This window comes from Phoxinus phoxinus (assembly GCF_949152265.1).
Source record: "Phoxinus phoxinus genome assembly, chromosome: 10".
In the NCBI taxonomy this organism is placed as follows: Eukaryota; Metazoa; Chordata; class Actinopteri; order Cypriniformes; family Leuciscidae; genus Phoxinus; species Phoxinus phoxinus.
Window position 1 is genome coordinate 11,330,183 of NC_136885.1, and position 21,224 is coordinate 11,351,406.

General features: G+C 38.7%; 1 protein-coding gene across 6 annotated transcripts in view; it reads left to right on the forward strand.

Moving 5' to 3' along the window:
- Positions 1-21,224, forward strand: part of cobl (cordon-bleu WH2 repeat protein) — a 106,573-nt gene that overhangs the window by 79,346 nt on the left and 6,003 nt on the right. For all 6 annotated transcript variants that reach the window (XM_079626306.1, XM_079626310.1, XM_079626309.1 and 3 more), the window contains 2 exons: positions 946-1,462; positions 18,234-18,513. In XM_079626306.1, coding sequence (XP_079482432.1) covers positions 946-1,462; positions 18,234-18,513 — 797 coding nt within the window. The remainder of the gene's footprint in view (positions 1-945; positions 1,463-18,233; positions 18,514-21,224) is intronic.

Consider the following 21,224-nt stretch of genomic DNA (forward strand, 5'->3'; position numbering starts at 1 on the left):
ATAAACAGGGTGTGATTTCAATAACAGGGGGGCCTCAGTAAAATAATACCCTATAGCGAGAGGAGGACTAGCGATGTTCACTGCAGCCAAGGAGGCTCACAAAGAGCCTAATCACTTAGCCTATGGCTGAGCTCATAGGACAAATACACTATGTTCTATGCCTGTCAAGGAAGCTACTTAACAGGACTAGCAGCCTGACAAAATAATGGGCAGAACTCAGAGGAACAGTGGACTCTAATAGATCGATTCTCTATAGTGAGAGGAGTCCTAAATATGGTCTAGTTCAAGAGCAGTGACCAAGGAGGCTCACAGAGAGCCTAACAACTTAGACCCAGGCTGAGCTCGGAGGACGGAGGCCTTATAATAACGACTCTTTCGAGAGTCCTTCCTTTCCAGAAAAGAAAAAGCTCCTTGCCTGTCTATTGTAGTCAGTCTCGCAGCAGTGGTGGCGTCATAGGCTGCTGCCTGCCAGTGTCAAGTTCATTTTTTAGACTTTGTTAGGATTTTGTCGTTTTTAGACTCATGCTTTAAACACCTGTCATGCCGGAGGCATTCCCCATAGCGACCCCTAGGGGACGCAGCGCAACAGTTTTTTTATTAATAGAAAGAGCAACATTTATTTGAAATGTAATTTTGAAATATAATTAAAAACAACGAAAAACATCTTACCTGTCACATTTGATCAATTTAATCCACCAAAAATGTGCCTTGGGCTTTCACCAGGCTTGTATGGTGGACAAGTCTGATACACTTGCATCAAACGTATGCTTGGCTCATGTGTAAACAGAGACATAGAGTGGCTTTGCTTAAGATAGTAAGCAACACCCATGCACTCACAACATTTGAGTAATGACATCAGTAAGAAAAAATCTTATCAACAACATAGCAACATCCTGAAGTACCATACATTCAAACATTTACATTTGTGTTCTATCCCTTCTATAGATAAACCTCGGCTCTCCGTCCTCATACAACCAATTAAAGAAACGGAAGGCTCCAGCACCTCCACCCACACCGGCCCCCAGTACACCCGAGACAGTTATTTCCACCTCTGTGCCTACTGTGCGGGCTTCCTGTAACCCCGTGCCAGTTGAAAGGACCCTGCTGCCTACTCCCAGAGCCTCAACTCCAGCTGATGACTCTGATCTAAGCCATAGTATTGAGGATTCAGAGCCGGCCAGGTCCATCTGCAGTAGCTCCAGCGGTGATGATGCAGCTGCAGGATCCAGTAGCAGCAGTCTTGCTGAAGAACCTATCACACACCAGGCTCATGTGATAGCTGCATACACCACCTCTTCACTAGAACCTGCACCAGAGCCTGAGCACAAGGAAGAAGCAGCTCCTCTCACTATGCCAGAACAAAAACCAGGTCCAAGTTCAGAGGATCCAACACCCGAAGACCCAGTGCTAGAGATGGAGCTAAAAATGGAAGAGATGGAGAATAACCGTAATAGTGGAATAGGTAATGTAACAATCTCTGTTTCTGAACATATCCTTACAAAAATAATGTAAAATACTGTACTGTAAACAAAAACTAGCCACAGAATTAGCTTTAACTCTTCCAGCATTATTATTGCTCTTTAAGCTGGCAAATTGCAGATGCTGGTATTTCAACAAGTTCCTGTTCAACACATGACCTATAAATGGAAAGATAATGTTAAATTGACACCAGAAGCTGCATGTTTAAAAGCACATGCTGAGTTTCACATCAACTCACCATCTCCTTCACTCACTCTCTCACACTAAATCAGTTTAATAATCTAGAGTGTTAGAGGGGGAACAACAGGTAAACAAGAGTATATCAAGTTTCAGCTCCAGGCCAACTTTATAACACTTCACTGATTTCTGAGAGCACAACATGAACATTTTGGACAGATCCTTTCATTAAATATTACATTTTCTCTCATTTTAAGTATGATACTAGATCACATAAGCACATTGAGGCTTTAGGCGGGTTTGTTGACTTCCACTCCAATAATATTCTTCTTCTCGCTAAAAAGGTGGCAAAAAGCAATACATTTTTTTACTTTATTTGTCAATAATACTCCATGTTCTGGTACTTTGAAAATAGCAACTTCAACAGCTAAAGGCCTCATTTAATTTAAATATGAATGTCCAATATTCACTCAGCTTTTGACAAGCCCAAAACATATGAACAAGTCTACCTTGTCACCTTTGCATCGATCACACAAATCATCAAAAGCCTTTTTGAAAGTCTACATTTTGTGTAGTAGGCATGGTGAAGGACTTTAAGTGGTATAAGACTGAGGCGTGCACAAGAGGTTGATCCATTTACTCTATTAAGAGCCTCATCCCAAATTTCGTCAGGTATTTCACTTCCTATGTCCTTTACCCACTCACCTCTTATTCTGTCAATTAAAATATAATTTGAGGACATAACCATTTTATATATTGCTGCAATTTGACCTTTAAGAAAAGAAAGTAGGAGGCTGTCAAATTTGATCCAATAGTGAAGTAGGTGGCAAGTCAGGAAAAGTTGAGCTCTGAGATTGAACAAAATGTCGGACTTGAAAGTAACGAAATAGGTTGACTGTGACAATTGGAATTTCTCTGAGAGGTCATTAAAACTGGCAAAAGTAGTGTTTATATTAAAAATCACTACACCTGGCCGAGCCTACCCTCTGCCATTGTGCATACGTGAGATCTATTTTACCAGCAGGAAACAAATGGTTATTACAGAGAGGGCTTAGCATAGAAGAGTTGCTGAGTTCATGCTTTTGTCTAAACTGTGACCATATTTTAAGCGTAGAAGGTACGACTGGGCTTGAAGAGTATTTAGAGGGTGAGATTGGTAGCTTCATTGTTATTAGAGCAGAAAGCGATGTAGAAATACAAGTATTTGCCTCTGCCTTACACCAATCAACCTCCGGGGTAGTATACCAACAAATAATTTTTTGAAGATTTGTGGCCCAGTAGTAGCCCATAAAATTAGGAAGAGCTAAGCCTCCCTGGGGGCTTTGCCTTTCGAGGAGCCTTACCCCCATACTTATCACAGACACTGGTTTATATTTTGCTGTTATGCTGTTGTTGGTGTTTCTTTGTCAGGACACAAACACTGTACACACGCTGCGTGGTATCGGAGCATTTTAATTAGTACGAGTACCAGAGTATCGGGTGCATCCCTAGTATTCAGGTTTCAATTTTTTTATTTCATGACATTTATAACATCATATATTTGCTTATTCATGAGGTTAATAACATTGATTGAAAAACAGCATTAAACACAACCTAGTTTATTCACAGCTTGTCTATCTTTGGAAAAGTCAACTTGAACTGTAAATCCGCTGTGAATGTCCCAAGTCTTTTGAAAGATACTGCAAAATCCATATAGGTGAAGATTGTTTGCCATCTCTATTCGACATTTTTAAAATAGTTGGTGAAAAATGCTGCTTAACCCAGTTGCCTTAACGGGTTAAACCCCAGAGGACAGCATAAAGGTAAAAGGCCATTTTCTCTTTCCTTGTCTCTTATTTCCACTCTCACTGGATCACTTAAGAGGGAGAAAAATATTTGTATCGGTATCGGCAGATTCTCAAGTTTGTGGTATCTGTATTGGACATGAAAAAGTGGTATCGAGCCATCCCTACTTATTACATAGAATTTCGCCACATAGATAATTATGGGGATAAAATATATTGATTTCAGATTAAACTGTACCTGTTTAAATCGTACCTGTATGTTATCCTATAATCCAACCGTGTACAAAACAATAGTCACAAAATTGCAGCAGCTGCGTTTGTATGAAACAAGTGAGAGCGAGTCCACAACACTGGATGGCATAATTAAACAACTGTACACAAAATATTGATTCGACTGAGTTTTAATATTTTATTAGCTCACCAAAAGCAAAACTTCCATGAAGAAAAAAACGTTCCTAGCAAGCGTATAGTGCTGCTGACAACCCGGGTGAGCCTGTTATCTGTTTTGAGTGGTTGTTATCTGGTAATAACATACAGCTGGATGGCGCGATTGACCAATCAGAATCAAGTATTCCACAGAGCCGTGTAAGAAATACATAATACTAGCATGAGTGGACACATATCCTATAGTAATTGAATGGAGCTTTTTTTCTGTTAGCTGCTGAACTTGCATTACGGAGACTGATATATTACTTACTGAATGCTGTCCCATCACTTCTCAAAACACCACACAAACATTGTGTCTCTTTAAACTCCTGCTGGCTTCAAGATAACCTCCACAGGAGAGGGACAAGATAATGAGTAAACATTTAGATGTCATGTCACGACTGATGTAACTCCACTCATGTTGTTCTGCTCCTCGATTTATTCTGGTACAATGACTCATAAGTTGACAACCTCAGTCTCTGGAGTTGTGCTTTTTATATAGCAATGATAATGTATACAGGGCATTGCAAAACCCTTAACCCAATCTTAGATCACTGGCATTTTGTTCCAAAAAACTGAAACTAACTGATTGTTTAAATGTTACAATGCAGTATGTTAAAAAATAGAAAATTGATAGAACAAAAAACAGAACACAGTGTAATGTGGTAAGGTCACTGTTTGCAGCAATGGCAGTCTTTTGTAGTACATACATGGCAGCATTGCAGACTGTTTTGGTGTATATTTTGCCTAGCCTGGCAAGCCAGACTTACATCAAGATGTTTAGTCTGGCAACTCTCCATAGACGCGGCTTAATCCGAGGGGCGGGATAAACGGTTGTCTCTCAAAATCCCTCTGCACGCAATAGGATAGCGCTACAACCAACCAGAGCAACGAAGAAGGTGACGTAGTCAGAGCGGCAAAGATCCGGTCTAGCAAAACTCCGAACACTTCTTCCTTTTTTATGAATGACTTAAGTGCCGTTCGTTGCTCTTTTCTTAAAGAAAAACTTAACTCCAAGTCCTCCAGAGTCGTGGCCAAAGCCAATTCGAAAGGCCGCTGTTCTCCATCCGCAGCCGCCATTCTTTGTTTTCAAGTGGCAGCCGTCGCAACTCTGTCGTCATATGTTAAGCCCGCCCCCGCATACTCTATACACGACGTGATTGGCCTGACCCAATTTAGGTTTTTGCAGCTTGAAGGTCTATGGAGAGTTGCTAGACTGCCCTGGCTGCAAAATACATTTTGCTGCCGCTAGGGTGCGTCTAGATTTCTAGGCTATATTTTGCCAACTTTGGGTATTCTTCCAGTTTGTTCAGGTTGGTCAAAAGGCATAATACAATAGCCACAGATTCTAATTTGGATGAAGATCAAGGCTTTGACTGGGCCATTTTAGGACATTCACGTTTAGGTTCGACACTCCAGTGATACTTTGATTTTGTGTTTAGGATCATTGTCCTACAGATTAACTTTCTAAAAGTCATTAGGGACTTTAAGCAACAGCTACTGATAAAACGGCAACGGCAGCCGGAAGTAAACGGTTATCTGTCGTAGCTAAAGAATGCAAAAATCACTAAGCAACAGTAAAGAGTACGGCATAGGGGATAATTTAATAATTTGACAAAATACAACTAAAGAAAGTGATTTTGAAAAGCAGAAGAGAGTTGCTTTGGGCATTTAATGATATACATGAACAATTACAATGCCACATACCATAAAACATAACATTAACTTTTTTTTATGTAGTAACGACTGCGGCAAATCAGCTGTTTTCCCGTAGTGGACGGTTACAGTAGAATGACGCGAAGTAGCGGTTAAAGTCGCAGTTAAAGCAGTTAAAGTCCACCAGAGGCTGTTCCTTAAAGTCCCTATTTTTATATTTAATAACACGTCCACTCACTGCTAATAAAATCAGACCCGCAAAATGATGCTGTCACCACCATGCTTTACTCTTTGCGATGTGGCCACTGGCCAGTGATTTGAACCACAAACCCTCCAAATTTGGCTAAAAACCTTGATGTTGTTACTTTGCAATCAGATAACTAGTAAGCTGTTATAACTAGTAAGCTGTTTGGATATGCTTTCAATCATTCTTCAGGAGTAAATGGTACAGTCTTATGCAGGCCAGTATTGTGCTCTTGGTATAGTTGACTAGTGCACCTTTGTGCTCAGTTATTGAACTCTGTAGCTTTTTCAACGTGATCTTTGTCCTTTCTTTCCTGTTTGAACAGAGAGTATTAGGCGTTCACTCTTATGCAACACAGGAAATCAATGCTTGACCAAACAGCATATTTCAGATAGTATTTTTCTAAAGAGAAAATGCATCTTTAAAAAGATAATTATAGTTTAGGTTGCATACAGAGGAACTGCAAATGTCTTTTGAATACCATCAAACCAGTACTGGAAAGAGGTTCTGGCTCAATAGCTATGTTTCCATCCACATGTTTTTATCCGAATTAAGTGATATCGAATGAAAAATGCCTTATGGAAACAGTAAAATTCCATTGAATTTCATGAATATCGACTCATCGGATTTTATGCGATAAACGCTGATGGAAACGTTATTTGCCGAATAAATAATTAATTGCATTTTGTCTAGCAAAGCTTTGTTCACAAATGTTGGCTTGAATGTTGTGCGATTCAGTGCGAAAATGAATGGAAACACCTTAAAATGTCTCAAATCAATTCGATATACCAAATTTGATCGCAAAACAGCATGTGACGTCATTACGCACAGGATTTTATTCGCTTTTAAGCCGTTGGATGGAAACACACTTTCACCAGATTTTTCGAATGAGTTTTTTTACCGAACTTCAGATAATTCGATTGACAAGTGGATGGAAACTTAGCTAATGTCTCTATTTTCTACCCCTAAACTAACCCAGTTTATTTATTCATTGAAGTGTTTGGTCATTAGCCCAGTATTCTAATTAAGTGGATTACTCAAACGGTTGAAAAAACATTCAGGGATTATTTTTTTTTTTTACTGTAGCTGAGTGTTCTTGGACTAAACAATGCTGATGTATCTGAGTAACAGACCAGCTATATGTAATGACAGAATAGGAGTGTCCCACTGCTACAGAGCCCCATACTCACAGAATTATTAACATAGACAGGTGTTAGCCTACCCTGGAATTCCAGAGTTCTCGCGAGAGCACAAATTGAATTTGCTCAGCGAGTAGCTCTGGTGTCGAGTAATGATGCTCATTAAATATGCCCCTCTATCTGAGCTGCACCAATCACATCGGGTTATCTGATATAGGCGGGCCAGAGGTGAGCTAAACCGATGACAACAGCGCTGTGACGTTGAAGTCATTAGTTAAACATTGCAAGATTGCTATGGATGAACACCAGTTGTTTTAAACGGCTTTGGGTGCTACAATGAAAGATTTAGACTTGTCTTTCTCTAAAAGAGGAACAGAAGACGGAGCTCGAATCGTTCCTTTGCAAGAAGGAAGTTTTTGCTGTTTTGCCGACCGGATACGGCAAAAGTAGGCTATAATCTACCAGTTAGCTCCGCTCAAGTTCGAACCCGAGGACAGACACGAGAGGGGGGGAACAGAGTAGATGTTCAGAAGTTGCAAAAGAAAGAAAGCCATGGATCAGGAGGTGAGGTGAATTAACAGACTGCAATAGCCTGGACTTAAGTTGGACCCAACTTTTCAAATGTAATCAACATTTTCCTAAGTACTAGATGTGTTGGGCTATTTAACATGACATTTTAATTATATTATGCTGAAATGAACGAAATTACTCAAAAAAAGATTTGTTCATTTTGCTGAACGAGATTCAAAGATCCGAGTCATTAAAATTATCTGAACTTTCACTACTCCGCTGGTAGCTACGCGTATGGGTCTTAGTGATACGTCACCCCATGTATTGTTGTGATTGGTCGTGGTGTTAGCCAATTGCGTGCTGTGAAATTTTCAAATGCATGCTTGGTGCCGCCCCTCGAGCTGGCCGGTTTTCATTAAGCGACACCAGACCATAAATCTTTCAGATTTTGGTCTGGATTTCCAGGCTAGTGTTAGCCATCAATTGCTAAAAGAAAAACGAGACAAACACTGAAGTTAAGTCAGTTGCAATTTCTGGTTCACGCAGACTTGAATTCTTATTACAGACTGCAAAGCTGGTGAGAGAAAATGCCGTGGCAAAAGCTACTGGCTATATTGAGTGTCCCAGATCACCTCCAACCTTTCCCCTTTCTTTAGGGAGGACTTCCAAGATGCCTTTTACAATCCTGTACAGACCACCCCTTCTGACAATATTTTTTCATCAATTGTTTTTTTCTTGAGTTTGTCTCCTACAGATGTGCTGCCTCAATGTTGACCCTCACTTTTTTTCCTTTTAGCTTGGTTCCTCTTCTCCATTTCTAAGTTCTCAATGTGTTTATGGTTAAATATATCCCTTTTTTATTTTCCTTAGATGTCAACTTAGCGTGTCTGCTAGGGCTGTTGGAACGAATTCCGAAATTCGAATATAATTCGAATATTTAAAAAATCAATACTATTCGAATTCTGAAGTTACTATTCGAATATAGCTTTTTTTATTATTATTATTATTTTATTATATGATATCTTGCCTTTCTCGCCAACTTGGCTTACACAGGCATGTAAAATGAAATGCTTTTGTTTCGTCTGATAAACAATTAAAATTAATAATGTTAGTACAATTAATTGAATCGTAACACAATTGTGCGCGTTATCCACGCTGCATCGTCATAACAATACTGTCAATAATGGCGGCGAGCAATGTCTCCATGGAAACGGAGATCACCACTCCTGACAATTTGAGAAGCGATGTGTGGAAGGTGTTTGGATTTCAAATCATAAATGGGAAAATTAAATCACAAATAAAGTCTGAATGAAATATCACTCCTCAACTTGCAACCTTACTGTGCGTTCACACCGGACGCGAATAGTGCGTCAAATTCGCGCCTGCCGCGTCTAGTTATACAGTTGACCACTTTTGTGTCCATTCGCGCCTGACGCGCTATTCGCGTCCGGTGTGAACGCACCATTAGGGCACATCTGACAACGCTACACCATGACAAGCTATAGCGATCTGTTCAAGGAACCGCTGCTAAAACAGGCAAGAATGACTTATTTTCTTCTCTTCATCACGGGGCTTACCAGCTGTCTGCTGTCCTAGCCGCGCAACAATCACTGACAGAGTTGTGAAACTCTGACACAACATCAGACAACTGATCAGTGGAAAAATGTCCATTCAAGTTGCCAAATTAAAGTCATTCATTTTGTTCCGCTGTTTTATTGTTAATAAAAAAACGCGATCACCCGTTTCTAAATGTTTATTGTAATGTTAGCTGTCCCTCTAGTGGACAGAACGTGTAACAACAACCAAATGCTATAGTGGCATTGACGATCCATAAGCCTGTGTAATGTCGCAAATATTAATAATAGGATGAATTTGAGCATTTAATATTCGAATATTATTTGAATATTAAATAAAATAAGGAATGGAATTCGAATAGTATTATAGAGGAAGATTGACAGCCCTACTGTCTGCACATAGTAATTCTGCGAAGACTGATCAGTGACTCATTTCCCATAAGGTCATGGTTCACACTGTCCTCGTTATGACTGGTTCAGAAGGAAGTTATCATTTCAACACATATAATTTCCCATTTACTCTCCCTATCTTTGATGAGAGATTGATGTGATGGCAAACCACTTCATCCAGCTTGTGTTGTATGAAGTCATATTAAAAAATTTGGACTTCTGTTTTGGATACAAATGAGTCATTCCCTTTAAAGAGCAGAACTACGGTTTGCAATGTTTTCACAAAATGCATTTTTAATATTTGGCACAGCTGAATCATTTGGCATGCTTTTTGCTGAGTTCTACTGACACAGTCTCTCTGTTGCCAAGACTTGTTATGTTCATTCCCGTAATTTCTTAGATTAGAAGAAGCAAAAACTTTTAATGTACCTGAACTTAGAAGTGAATACCGGTTACATGGTAAGGAAGACCTCACATTGTAACAACAAAGCAGCAAATTTTTAATTCACACAGGGACTGTGTGTGTGTGTGTGTGTGTGTGTGTGTCTGTGTGTGTGTGTGTGTGTGTGTGTGTGTGTGTGTGTGTGTGTGTGTGTGTGTGTGTGTGTGTGTGTGTGTGTGTGTGTATTGCATGGAATAAACACTACAGTGCACTCAAAACAGTCTAGAAATGGTTTAACTTAAAACAAAACCATAAAAACAGATATTTGAATTTTGATTTACAAAAATGTTATGCTACAGTAGCTCTTGCCACGGTATTTTCTCTACCCAGCCTTGAAGTCTGTAATTAGAATTAAAGTCTGTTGGAACGGCAAGTTGCAACTGACTTTTTTTTTACTACTTAAAGCCACAATATGTAATTTTACTACTTAAAGCTACAATACGCCGCTAGGGGTCGCCAACCTCTTACAATAACAAAGGCGTAGATTGATGACACAGTGAATAAGCGAAATCATGGAATTTGTCGCCATGCCGATGGATCTAATAATGTTTATGGGACATAATGTTTATGAATGAGTGAATACATTCACGTTTTTTTTAACATGACTGTGGTATGAAGGAGGTCGCGATTGCTAATAAGAGATAGATATAAGCACCACACTCGAGTCCCGCGGATATAAAGGAATGAGGACATTTCATTTATTCTATGAGTTAGTTTGTTGGCTGTATGAGACTAGCAGTAAGCTAGATCAACATTAAAATAACATACTGATCATATTCTAACATTTCATCATGTTGAGCTTTATAACATTCATTTGTTTTATGTACATCTGCTCACCTGTCTAATAAAGAACATGCAAGAGTGGCATCTCTGTCAAGTCGTGACTCGTGAATCTCAGTGTCAAGTCAAAGTTTGTCGCGGACGTAGAGCTCTCTGCATTAGAATGCCTTTATTAACCCCCTGCAGCCGTGTGGAGCACTTTAATGATGGATAGATGCACTTTTATGAACTTCAAAACAGAAACAGCCATTCACTGCCATTATAAAGCTTGGAAGAGCCAGGACATTTTTTAATATAACTCTGATTGTATTTGTCTGATTTACACGGCATTTACACGGCTTTGATCAGCGGATGTTGATAACGTGCCATTCCGCTGTTTTGCACATACATAGAAGTAATAATTACGATAATTTTTCTTATGATCATGATGACTCATGAGAACATTTTGCATATATAAGTGTATCATTATTATGAGGAAGTTTCTCAATATAATGAAATACTAAGTCATAATTATGGTAAAGTTTCTAATTTCTCATACACAAGTGTGGTGGAAATGGGCTTCCATATATTTTTAGGAATAGGTTTTGGGTAGTGTTAGGGAAAGGGTTAGGACTTCATTTTCAGGCAGGAATGTTGTTCCAGGATCAACAAAATATTTTGAGTCTTACTTGGCCAAATCCCGGTGACAGTTAAAATGCTGGCATTCATATTTCGGTTTTATTGTGGCAAGTTCAAAATGTTGTGGTTACCACTATGCCAATCATTGCAATGTTTGGAGTAACTCAGAATGATAATTTAGCTGATTCACTCCTGCATTTAAATGCAGTTGTCAGTCCCAAAAATTGCTTGTGTTTTTTTTTTTTTGTGTGTGTGTGTGTGTGCGCGCATGTGCCTGTGTGGGGCTGGATTGTGCACACATTTTAGCTGGCTGTCCCAATTGAATTCTGTATTAATGCACCAAGTTGCTTGGTGACTAAACAGTCTACAGACAGGTCAGTGAACTAGTTTATTTGGTATTTATTTTGATTATCACATAGACAAAGCCGTTTAACAAAAGCAATACACCACTCATGGCTGTGTTACATTGATTTTTTTTTACAGTTAGGGGTGCTTGCAACTTGCAAGGGCTTTTAGAGGCTAACTAAAATTCATAATGTAGCAGTATACACTAAATATTACATTATAATCAAGCAATATTTACTTTTTCCTCTTTTTTCTTCTTCTGCAGTCTACTGCTGTGCACCTGTCTCGCTGCGCTCTGGACGCCGGTGAACTGACGTTCATCCCTTCTTCACCTTTTCTCGTTCACATTTTGCCTTCCTCTGCTTGCTTCTGTTAATTTCCATCTATCTTCTTCCACACTATTCTTGTTGCTTGCCCGCTATGCTTAGTTCCCTAAAGCTTACCGAAAACCAAGATGTGAGACACTTTTTTATTTGTTTGTAAATATACGCCTTTTTGTATTGCAACTGATTTGCTTGAGAAGTCAGATGAAGGAATGGAACCATACATCATGGTCAGAGTTACAGTCCTGGAGCGCTGTTCTTTATTTACGTTTGTTTAATAGCTTAAATTGATATTTTTAAATGTTTTGAGAGGGATTAAGAATGTGATGTAATGTTCACAAGTCAATTGATCGTTCGCAAAACCCCGCCCTCGAACGGTTCTCGTCCAATCCTAGCTCAGCAACTGTAACTAAGGAGAAGGACCTCCGTCAAACATTCCGATTTCAGCAAGATAGTGAAACGATGCGCCTATGGCAGTGAGGTCTGCACGGGCTTAAAACTTGCTGTATTTTATGATTGCTTTCAACTATTATTAAAAAATAGGCTACATGTACAAACACCGTTTCTCAACGGCACTGCGGCCCCCTCATCAGTCAGCAAACAAGAGAAAAAAAAGAGAAAGAGCACGGACTTACTAATTACGAAACTTTGATGTGGTTGAACAGGTACACAGTCACAAATTCCTCTGGAACTCAAATATTAAACTTCAAAACAAAGTTTGCGCAGTTGCACAACTATTTACACAAATATATCCTTCTCAGTAGGCTACGAGTTATGAATGAAGAGAACAGCATCGAGAGTTGATGGTTTCAGCGCGTCCTCTGATTGCAGTGTTGTGACTGAAATAGCGCGCGCGGGAGCACATGCGCAAAACAGTTTTGTAAAATGATATATGATCAAATAAAAATGATTGATATATAATTTTACAAAACTGTTTTGTGCATGTGCTCCCGTGCGCTATTCTGTCTATACATTCTGTCGTGCCCTGGAGGATATGTCTGCTGCATTACTCCAAAACCAATCACTTAATGTATGGATCTCAACCCAGCCATGGCTATGGTTCTCAATTGTTTGACGGGCGTAGTAACAATAACTAAGGGACGTGGCTTTTGCGAACGGTCAATTACATTTTTCAAACCTCATGCACACAGGTGATGTACAAGAAACGAGTCTTGTTTTACATTGTTGCATGCTGGTTTGCTCTAGAAGGAAAGGGCATGTCCTGTTTTGTTTAAACCAACATTACTAGCTCCTTTTTACCACCATGTTTATCATTGTGTTTATGGGTAGGTTAACCACAGATTTATGAAGGGCAACAAGAAAACAATCAATACTAAGAATGTCTTTGTTTACACTTGTTCAGCTTTAAATTAGCATGACTGCTAAGTGCTTTTTTGATTGATGGATTTGCCCCCAAATATAACTGACAAAACTTTCTCAGATTTTGTGCACTTTATGTTTGTCTTTACTTGTATGTGTGACATATTCTTATTAAATGATTTGAGATGTGTCTGCACTTCAAGGCTTTTATAATTTAGATTACATTTAGCATCTCGTGTGATGTTAGCTGTGAGGTGATTGCACTTAGAGGTTGTCATCCCATTTCATACAGGATTAGTCAGGAGTTTTATGGCATTACATGACATGTGCCATTCATTAACTGTGATGATTTTTAGGGAGGGTCCTTAGCTCAACAATTACAACATGGTTCACTGAAGTAATGTACAGTAAATATAATATGGCTGGTTAAGTCACCAGGAGATATGAGAATTGACATACAGGTCAATGATGTTGCACTTTTTGGTTACATTTTTTTTTTTTTTTTTTTTTTTTACAGTACTCTCAATTTCCATGTACTCACAGTGTAGTTACCCACAAAAGGATTGAGTAATGTAAGGTAACTACATGGGTTAAGTTAACCCCTTTACGTGCAAAGTTTACAGACGACCCCAGCTTTTTGTTTTTCAACATTCACTGCACTTTAAAACATCACACTCTTACTTGTTTGAGACAAACTGAGTATCATTAGAAAGACTTCAATATTTGACCACTGTTTATGATAAAACTGGGTTGCAGTTTAATTTATGTCTGGAGTGCAAATAATCAATCTGTATTTTTTTTAATATTCTGAATAGAATATCATCACACACGCTGCTCCGGTTTATTTGTGTTCACATACATGCACTACAGCGTCCTTTAAGGCTCTTAGAGCAAAGTTGTCCATATTTGGAAAAATATTGATTATGACATGTTTGCTAAATATTTTGTAATACAGAATATAATTTAACTATTAATTTCACACTGAATTATGTGATCTGAAGAGCTAAAACGGCGTACACAGTGTGCTGTCTGTCTGTTCTTTTCCGGGTTTTGCATCAGTTATGACCTCAGCTGTGCTCATTCGGTCTACACAGCTGTCAATCACCTTACGTGACCATAATCCTGCCTCTCTGGATGACGCTGCCCTGTACACTTCCTCCGCAGCTCTGTGAAGAACAAACCCAAAGAAACATTTCTACATGTTAATGTTTTTTATTTATTTATTTGAAGCAAATGTTGTCTTTTACCTTTATTTTCTTGTCAGAGTGCATTCGAATGCTTTCTTTGTTTACTTGTTAAAATGACAAAACAATTATCCTGGGGGACAATGTTTGTCAATTGCCAGAACAATTTACTTCATAAACATGCCACTTCTTTCAGTTTGCAAGTCTGAATATATACTTTTTACATCAGCTGGGACGCAGTTCCCTCGAAAGGGATTGTTTCAGGATACGTATGTATTGATGGTTCCCTGAGAGGAGAACGAGACGCTCCGTCCTCTTGCCATTCTTCCTACATGGCTGGGAGCGGTTTGCTTCAGCCTATCAAAAACTGATGCTGTTGTGGTGCCAGCTTCCCTTTATAGCTAATACTGATACATGTGTTGTCTTTCTCAACTGTTTACGCTCACTTAAGACATAACCTACTTTGTTTGCTAGGATACTCACCAAGACGTGCATGTTGACATCATTTTTGTGTGAATTTATCCGTTCAAACGGTTCGGCTTCTCACAGCGCGCGCACCAGTTCTCTTTTGCATCTCGCCCTCGAATGTTTAAATTGGCAAGGCTTAAAATAGTTTAGTTTAAACACAGATATCAACTTACTGTTCATGTCTCACCTGCGCTCACCTGCTATCAACACTCATCATGACAGCATAAATGACTGGTCATATAGAGCATACGGCACTCGCATTGAACAAAGTTTAGGGGAAGCCCTAATGCTTATCCTTCGACAGAAACATACATTAGCCTAACTCTGTGTCTGTTTTATTTATTTTCAACAAACTATTTTATAGATGCGTATGCGTTATTATATATGAGATGAACCATGGTTCAAGTTCGTGCCGAACCGTTGGTGGAGAATGGTACGGTTTAATTTTGTGTTACACCCCTAGTATGAACCTAATGCTCATTCTGAATATTGTAGATTTGTAAGGATTTTCTTCAACTCTGTACTCCGTGTGAGTCCTCACTGCAGGGCATTACATAACTACAATTTATTATAAGCCATTCCTTTGTGCTATTCATTTCTTAGCAACTAAGATATTTAATTAAATGCTTCTTATGGCTCCTGTTGCAAGTATGCATCTAATGCCAGTTTGCTCTGGAAATAAACCAAAGATTGAATACAGAAGAACACCACTATGATTTGTCACCGGGGAAGATCTCCTTGTGTGGTTTGCCACAACGTAAGGTGTGTGTGTTTGTTTTGTTTTTTTTGCGCGTTGGCTTGTTGGTAAGATCTTTGCATGGCTGTGTTTGTTATCAATATTTCAACAATATCAGACTCCGTAGTGTGGCTCTGATTTCAAGAAAATGTCTAATTTTATGGATGTGACAGTGTTTACTCATGACATAAGATGCCATGTGCCACTAATCGATTGTGTGTGTGTGTGTGTGTGTGTGTGTGTGTGTGTGTGTGTGTGTGTGTGTGTGTGTGCACGTAAACTCTCTTTGTGGTTGCAGCTGGCGTATATATGAGCTCTGCTGGGAAAGGGTTGGGAAAGAGCTTGTGAGTCACAATGAATCCAGGAACAGGCCTCTCCTCAATTTAACTACCAAACCTGAACACATACACACACTTTCACAACACACCAAGTTCATCCTGAGGTTCCTCAGTTAAAACCTCCCTCATCTCTTCTGTCTGTTTTTAATATCCTGAAAAAGGCATCTGCATTTATTGTAATAACAGGTGATTATGTGAGAGGTTTTAGGGTTTTGAGAATGAGAGAGAAATCAATGCACTAAAGTCATAACGGAACAGCAGAAAGAGAGAGCAGTTTGAAGAATAGGACAGTGTTGGAACACACGTATTTGCACAAGCGGTTTCTCGAGAACAAGTGAGTTATGTTTGGTTTGTTATGTTTGGCGTTAATCCATGACCCACATTCCATTTGATTTTATTCACCGTCTAATTTTTTATATACAAGAAACAGAAAATACAGATTTAATCTGTTTAGGCCTAAAAAGAGCAACCAAATTATTTTGGCTTTGTGTTTGTAAGGTAAGATAAGGTGTTCTAAGTGTTTTTTTCCGTAGATATGGCTCATTCAAAGTCTCTTTTTTAGTCTGTTTTATAGTCTAAGTAAAAAAAAAAAAAAAACAGTGCAGCACTGCTTTATCTGTTCCCATTACACTTTAATAAACGTTTACATTCTCAAAGCAAATCCTTACACCTGATAAAAGACAAGTGCCATTAGCAAACTAATTATTTAATAAGCAAAAAGAAGACATCAAACAATCATTGTAATGAAAGACATACAAAAATACACAAATGCAATTCAAACAACAACCCAACATTTTATTGTCTACCATTCCATTCACATAACTAATAGCACACATCTTAACAAGCTTCAACAAATGATCCAGGACAAGCACTGGTGCGACCACCACGTTGCCCAACTGACAAGAGCTGCCATTTCTGTAGCATATGAAAAAACATCCAACTCCAAACGCGTCTTTGTAGTTTGCATGGAGATGATAAGGCTGCCATTTTCAAAAACTTGCACTTTGAAACCCGTTTTCAAAAGTTTGTGTTTTCAGACTACCAAAACGTTGTCATGTAAATAAACGGCCAAAACGCACAAAGAGATGAAAACCCCGAGCTGTGCGGCACGGACGTTTATCAGCTCAGAGCAATATTAAACAGCACAGCACGAGCTCTGAACAGGTTTACTCGCAAGCCGATCTCGATCACACGATACCGTTACTACACAGCGCTGGGCGATCCAGTGAGAAGCATTCAAATTTGGCGCAGATTTCTCTGTTGTAAACCATAGATATCAGATCAAACAGCGCTGACGTGGAAACCAGAAGAAACATTGTGCCATAAACAAAGTTAAAAAAGGCTTTTCAGTCCACAAAAAAAACAAAAAACATTCACCATGGATTTAATGTAGTAATGTTAACTGTAACCATGGGATTGTGGCTGAAATATTTGAATGTTTTTACATTATTTATTAGGGTTCGTACAACCTTTTGAGAGTGAAATTCAAGCACTTTTTTTTTCAGAGACTTCTAAATCATACACGCCGTTTCCAGCACTTCAAAACTCTAAATATGAACACAGCACTCTCTTTAACAGAGAGTGTATGCACGTTTTGCACTAATTCTGTTATTTTGGTTTTGGACTTGATAAAGCATGTTACTCAATTAACCAAATTGGAAATACTGACCCATTATGGCAGGGTTCCCTCAATCCAGCCCCGGAGGCCCTCTGCCCTGCAGAGTTCAGCTCAAAGCCTGATCACATTTCTAGTGGCTGTGTCTGGAAGCTTAGGCAGCTGACTTGTTGCCTTGTTGCCCTATCGGGCAATTACTTCGCAGGTAGCATTTGCGCACAAAGGTACCTTAAAAAACGTATTAAAACTTAACAGGCTTTGGAGGCAGGCTTAGGATGCTTCAATCTAATGATCAAAGAAAACAAAGTGAGCTTTGGAGACAACTAAGCAAATATTGAATTACTACTAATTATCTCTAGAAATGACTGTCTAGAAGTTGAAGTTGGTCAAAAACATACATTTACACAAACTAACTACCAACTGCAAACTTCAGACGCCATGATCAGATGAAGGTATCTCAGTAGACAGGATTTGTCTCAATCATTGGTTTCAGACATGCCTTGTTGTCTTCCTGCCTCCATATGCTAACTGTGGAGGCAGCATTTTTCAGCTTTTGGGCACAGCCAATAACTCTGAAGGTCTTGATTAGCTTGTTTAACTCTGCCGGGCAGTGGCCATTCAGGACCAGATTTGAGGAATTCTGCATTATGGCATTAATGACAGTGACATTTTATTTCCCTTTCAGCCTGGCAGCATTCAGCTCATGAGTCTTTGTCAGAGAGCGTGGCCGAGCAGGAAGTGGAAACAGTGTCCGTGGCGAGCAGTGAGAGTTTTGCAGACCAGGGCTATGCGGCATCAGAGGGCATGGCCGAAGAGTCCGGCCTAGTCTCTCCCTCTGAAAGGGTACAATCTATGTCACCTGTTGACATCATGTCTCTAAACAGTGGCTCAGCTCTGCCTGCAAAGTCCAAAGACTCTTCCAGTGACAGCGATGAGGGCTGTGCGACCTGGGGTTCCAGAAAAAGGTATGCACATGTACACATTTACTCTAGCTATAGACCACCACAACAAACAAAAGCCTCTGGCACAGACCTGTTCACACCAACACGATTGTTTGGTAAAAAAGAAAATTGTCTGATTTTGCAATGTCAATCTTTGACAGTAGGTGACGCTTATAGAAAAGCAAAAATGCCTAAATGGTTGGCCAGTATCTTCATAGTTCGATTAACAAGATATTAGAACCCCTCTCCATAAATAAATTTGGTCTGAACAGACACATCAACAGTTTTAAAATTCATATGTTTAGCGCACCAAATATCACACCAGGGGCCTCATTTATAACCGTTGCGTACGCACAAAACAGACCCTGAAAGAGGCGTACGCCACTTCCGACGCATAAGTTGTGATTTATAAAAACAAACTTGACGGGAAAATGTGCGCACCTGCACGCAAACTCTGACCCATGCGTACGAACGTTTTGGAGACGGAGCAGTTTGGCGACACCGATGGTGAGCTAGAGTTTTGTCTTTTTGGTCACTTTTAGACAGAAAATCGAAATAAAACGATACATATAAAGGAAGATAATACAAATATAATTTCACTCACCAAGCCTATCACTTGAAGCAAATATCCACACCTTAAATGTCCGCGCCAGCGAGCGCGTTGGGCCGTTAGTGAAACATATCTAACGGCAGATGAAGTAAAACTGTAAATCTTCATTATGAGTCCTAATCATTTAAAAAAAAAATATATATATATATGATTTATTTATTTTATATATATATATATATATATAAAAATCTCAAAATGTACAAGTGTATTGTATGTTAAGATATGCTTTAATAAAAAGACGTTTGATATGAGTCTTAATCATAAATAGGCTACAGTTTAGGCCTATATAAAACAATGATTTAAACTATGTTTTATTTCTGATATAAACATTTAGATTAATTGTGCCATTCTCATTAACGGAGTTAAACACTTAAACTACATGACATTTAGGCCTACTCAATAGTAAAAAATAATAATAATAATAATTAAATATATAGGCCTATATATATATATATATTCAATAAATAGCCTATAAATATTGGTTGTGGATGCAATGCTTTTGAACACTTTTCCTTTGGCATGCTGTGTTTCAATGTTTTAACTACAGAGATAATTGCTTATCATGATAATAGCAGATTGTGCAAATATAATGCACAACAAGGTCTTTCTGTTTCCATTAAAAATATAAATCAATTAAAAAGACTATTTGGTCAGTGGAAAATATTGAGAAAAACTTTATCTGAAATGTATTTTACACTATTTGATTTATTTATTCAAAAACAAGGTAAGGATACTAAATTATTTTTATTAATGTAATGTGACGGCACATCCGTATTTCATATTTTCCTAATGTCTTGTACCGTTAAACATGTTATCACTTCACGTGGATGAATAATCATATGCAAATTATATGCAGATGAGGATATGCATAGTAAAACTAGGCGTTGTAAGCTCCATATATGGTTATTTCGGGGAGGAGACGCGTGTGCGCACAATCTTCCGCTGAGTGGGATTTATAAAGTGAATCCTGCGCAGGTTCGGGCGTACGCACGGTTTTATAAGTCTCAATATTTTTTTGCGCACGCCATTTTTGGCTTTTGGGCGCACGTACACTTTTAGTAAGGATCCTACGCACAGTTTTATAAATGAGGCCCCAGGTCTTTATATGTGTATTTCTGACAATCTCTGTAATTCGTTCCCCTTAAAAATCCATTTTTTTCTACTCCAAAATGGTCTACCACTGCAGACATTATGGGTGGGAGAAAATAATTTATTCTGCGATGCATCATGATTCTATCTTTAATGATTCTGTTTAAAAAAAAATCAGAATCGATTCTGAGTTTTCTTTTTAACCACAGATGCATGATGGCACTCTTCATGATGGCCAAATTCTCCTTGCTTCCAATTTCACATGGACTAATTTTCTCTAACGTTCGAAAAGTTTGAAGTGAATTACAAGGGCAATTGCGAGCTTCATTGCATAGGAGGGTAAACAACTTTGCAATTTGGTATTTCAGCATTTTCCCCTAAAATTCTCTACAAAGACATCGTTTATGCCATTTAGAATGTAGCAGGTCTATATATTTAATACAAGAACAGACTACCTGACAGAGAAGCTGCTTTCAAATACTCGCGTATGCTTTGTGAAGATTGCTCAAGGCATGCGGCTATGTGCGAATCCCGTGTATGTAGTTAAATGCACTTGCATCTCAACATGCTTTTATGATGCAAAATTTATGTAAACAGTCAGTTATGACTTAAGCAATTAAACTGACTGGACAAAACATCTGATTTAAATTGTTTTGGAATCGTATTGTGACTCCAAGAATTGGAATCGGATCTTATTCACACCCTTCGTAGATATGTCCCTACTCTACCTCCTGGTACTATAGTTTGGCTGGTTAACCATCTAAACCAGCTTGGACTAGCCAACAAGTAGTTTGAACAATCGTTCCATGTTCCAAAAACGAGCTACCACCTTAGAGTCAACATGAAATGGCAATTTTGAAATTTGCTTCCCTTATATTCCAAGTGAAATAGGATATTCGATAAGAAAAGTTGGTGCTCCAAACCAAATTCAAACCGGCCTAGAATGCAAGTGTTTATTAGTGGCATGAAACAATTCATTTATTTATTTATTTATTATGGTTTCAGATATTTTACTTTTTAACAACAAACAGTCATA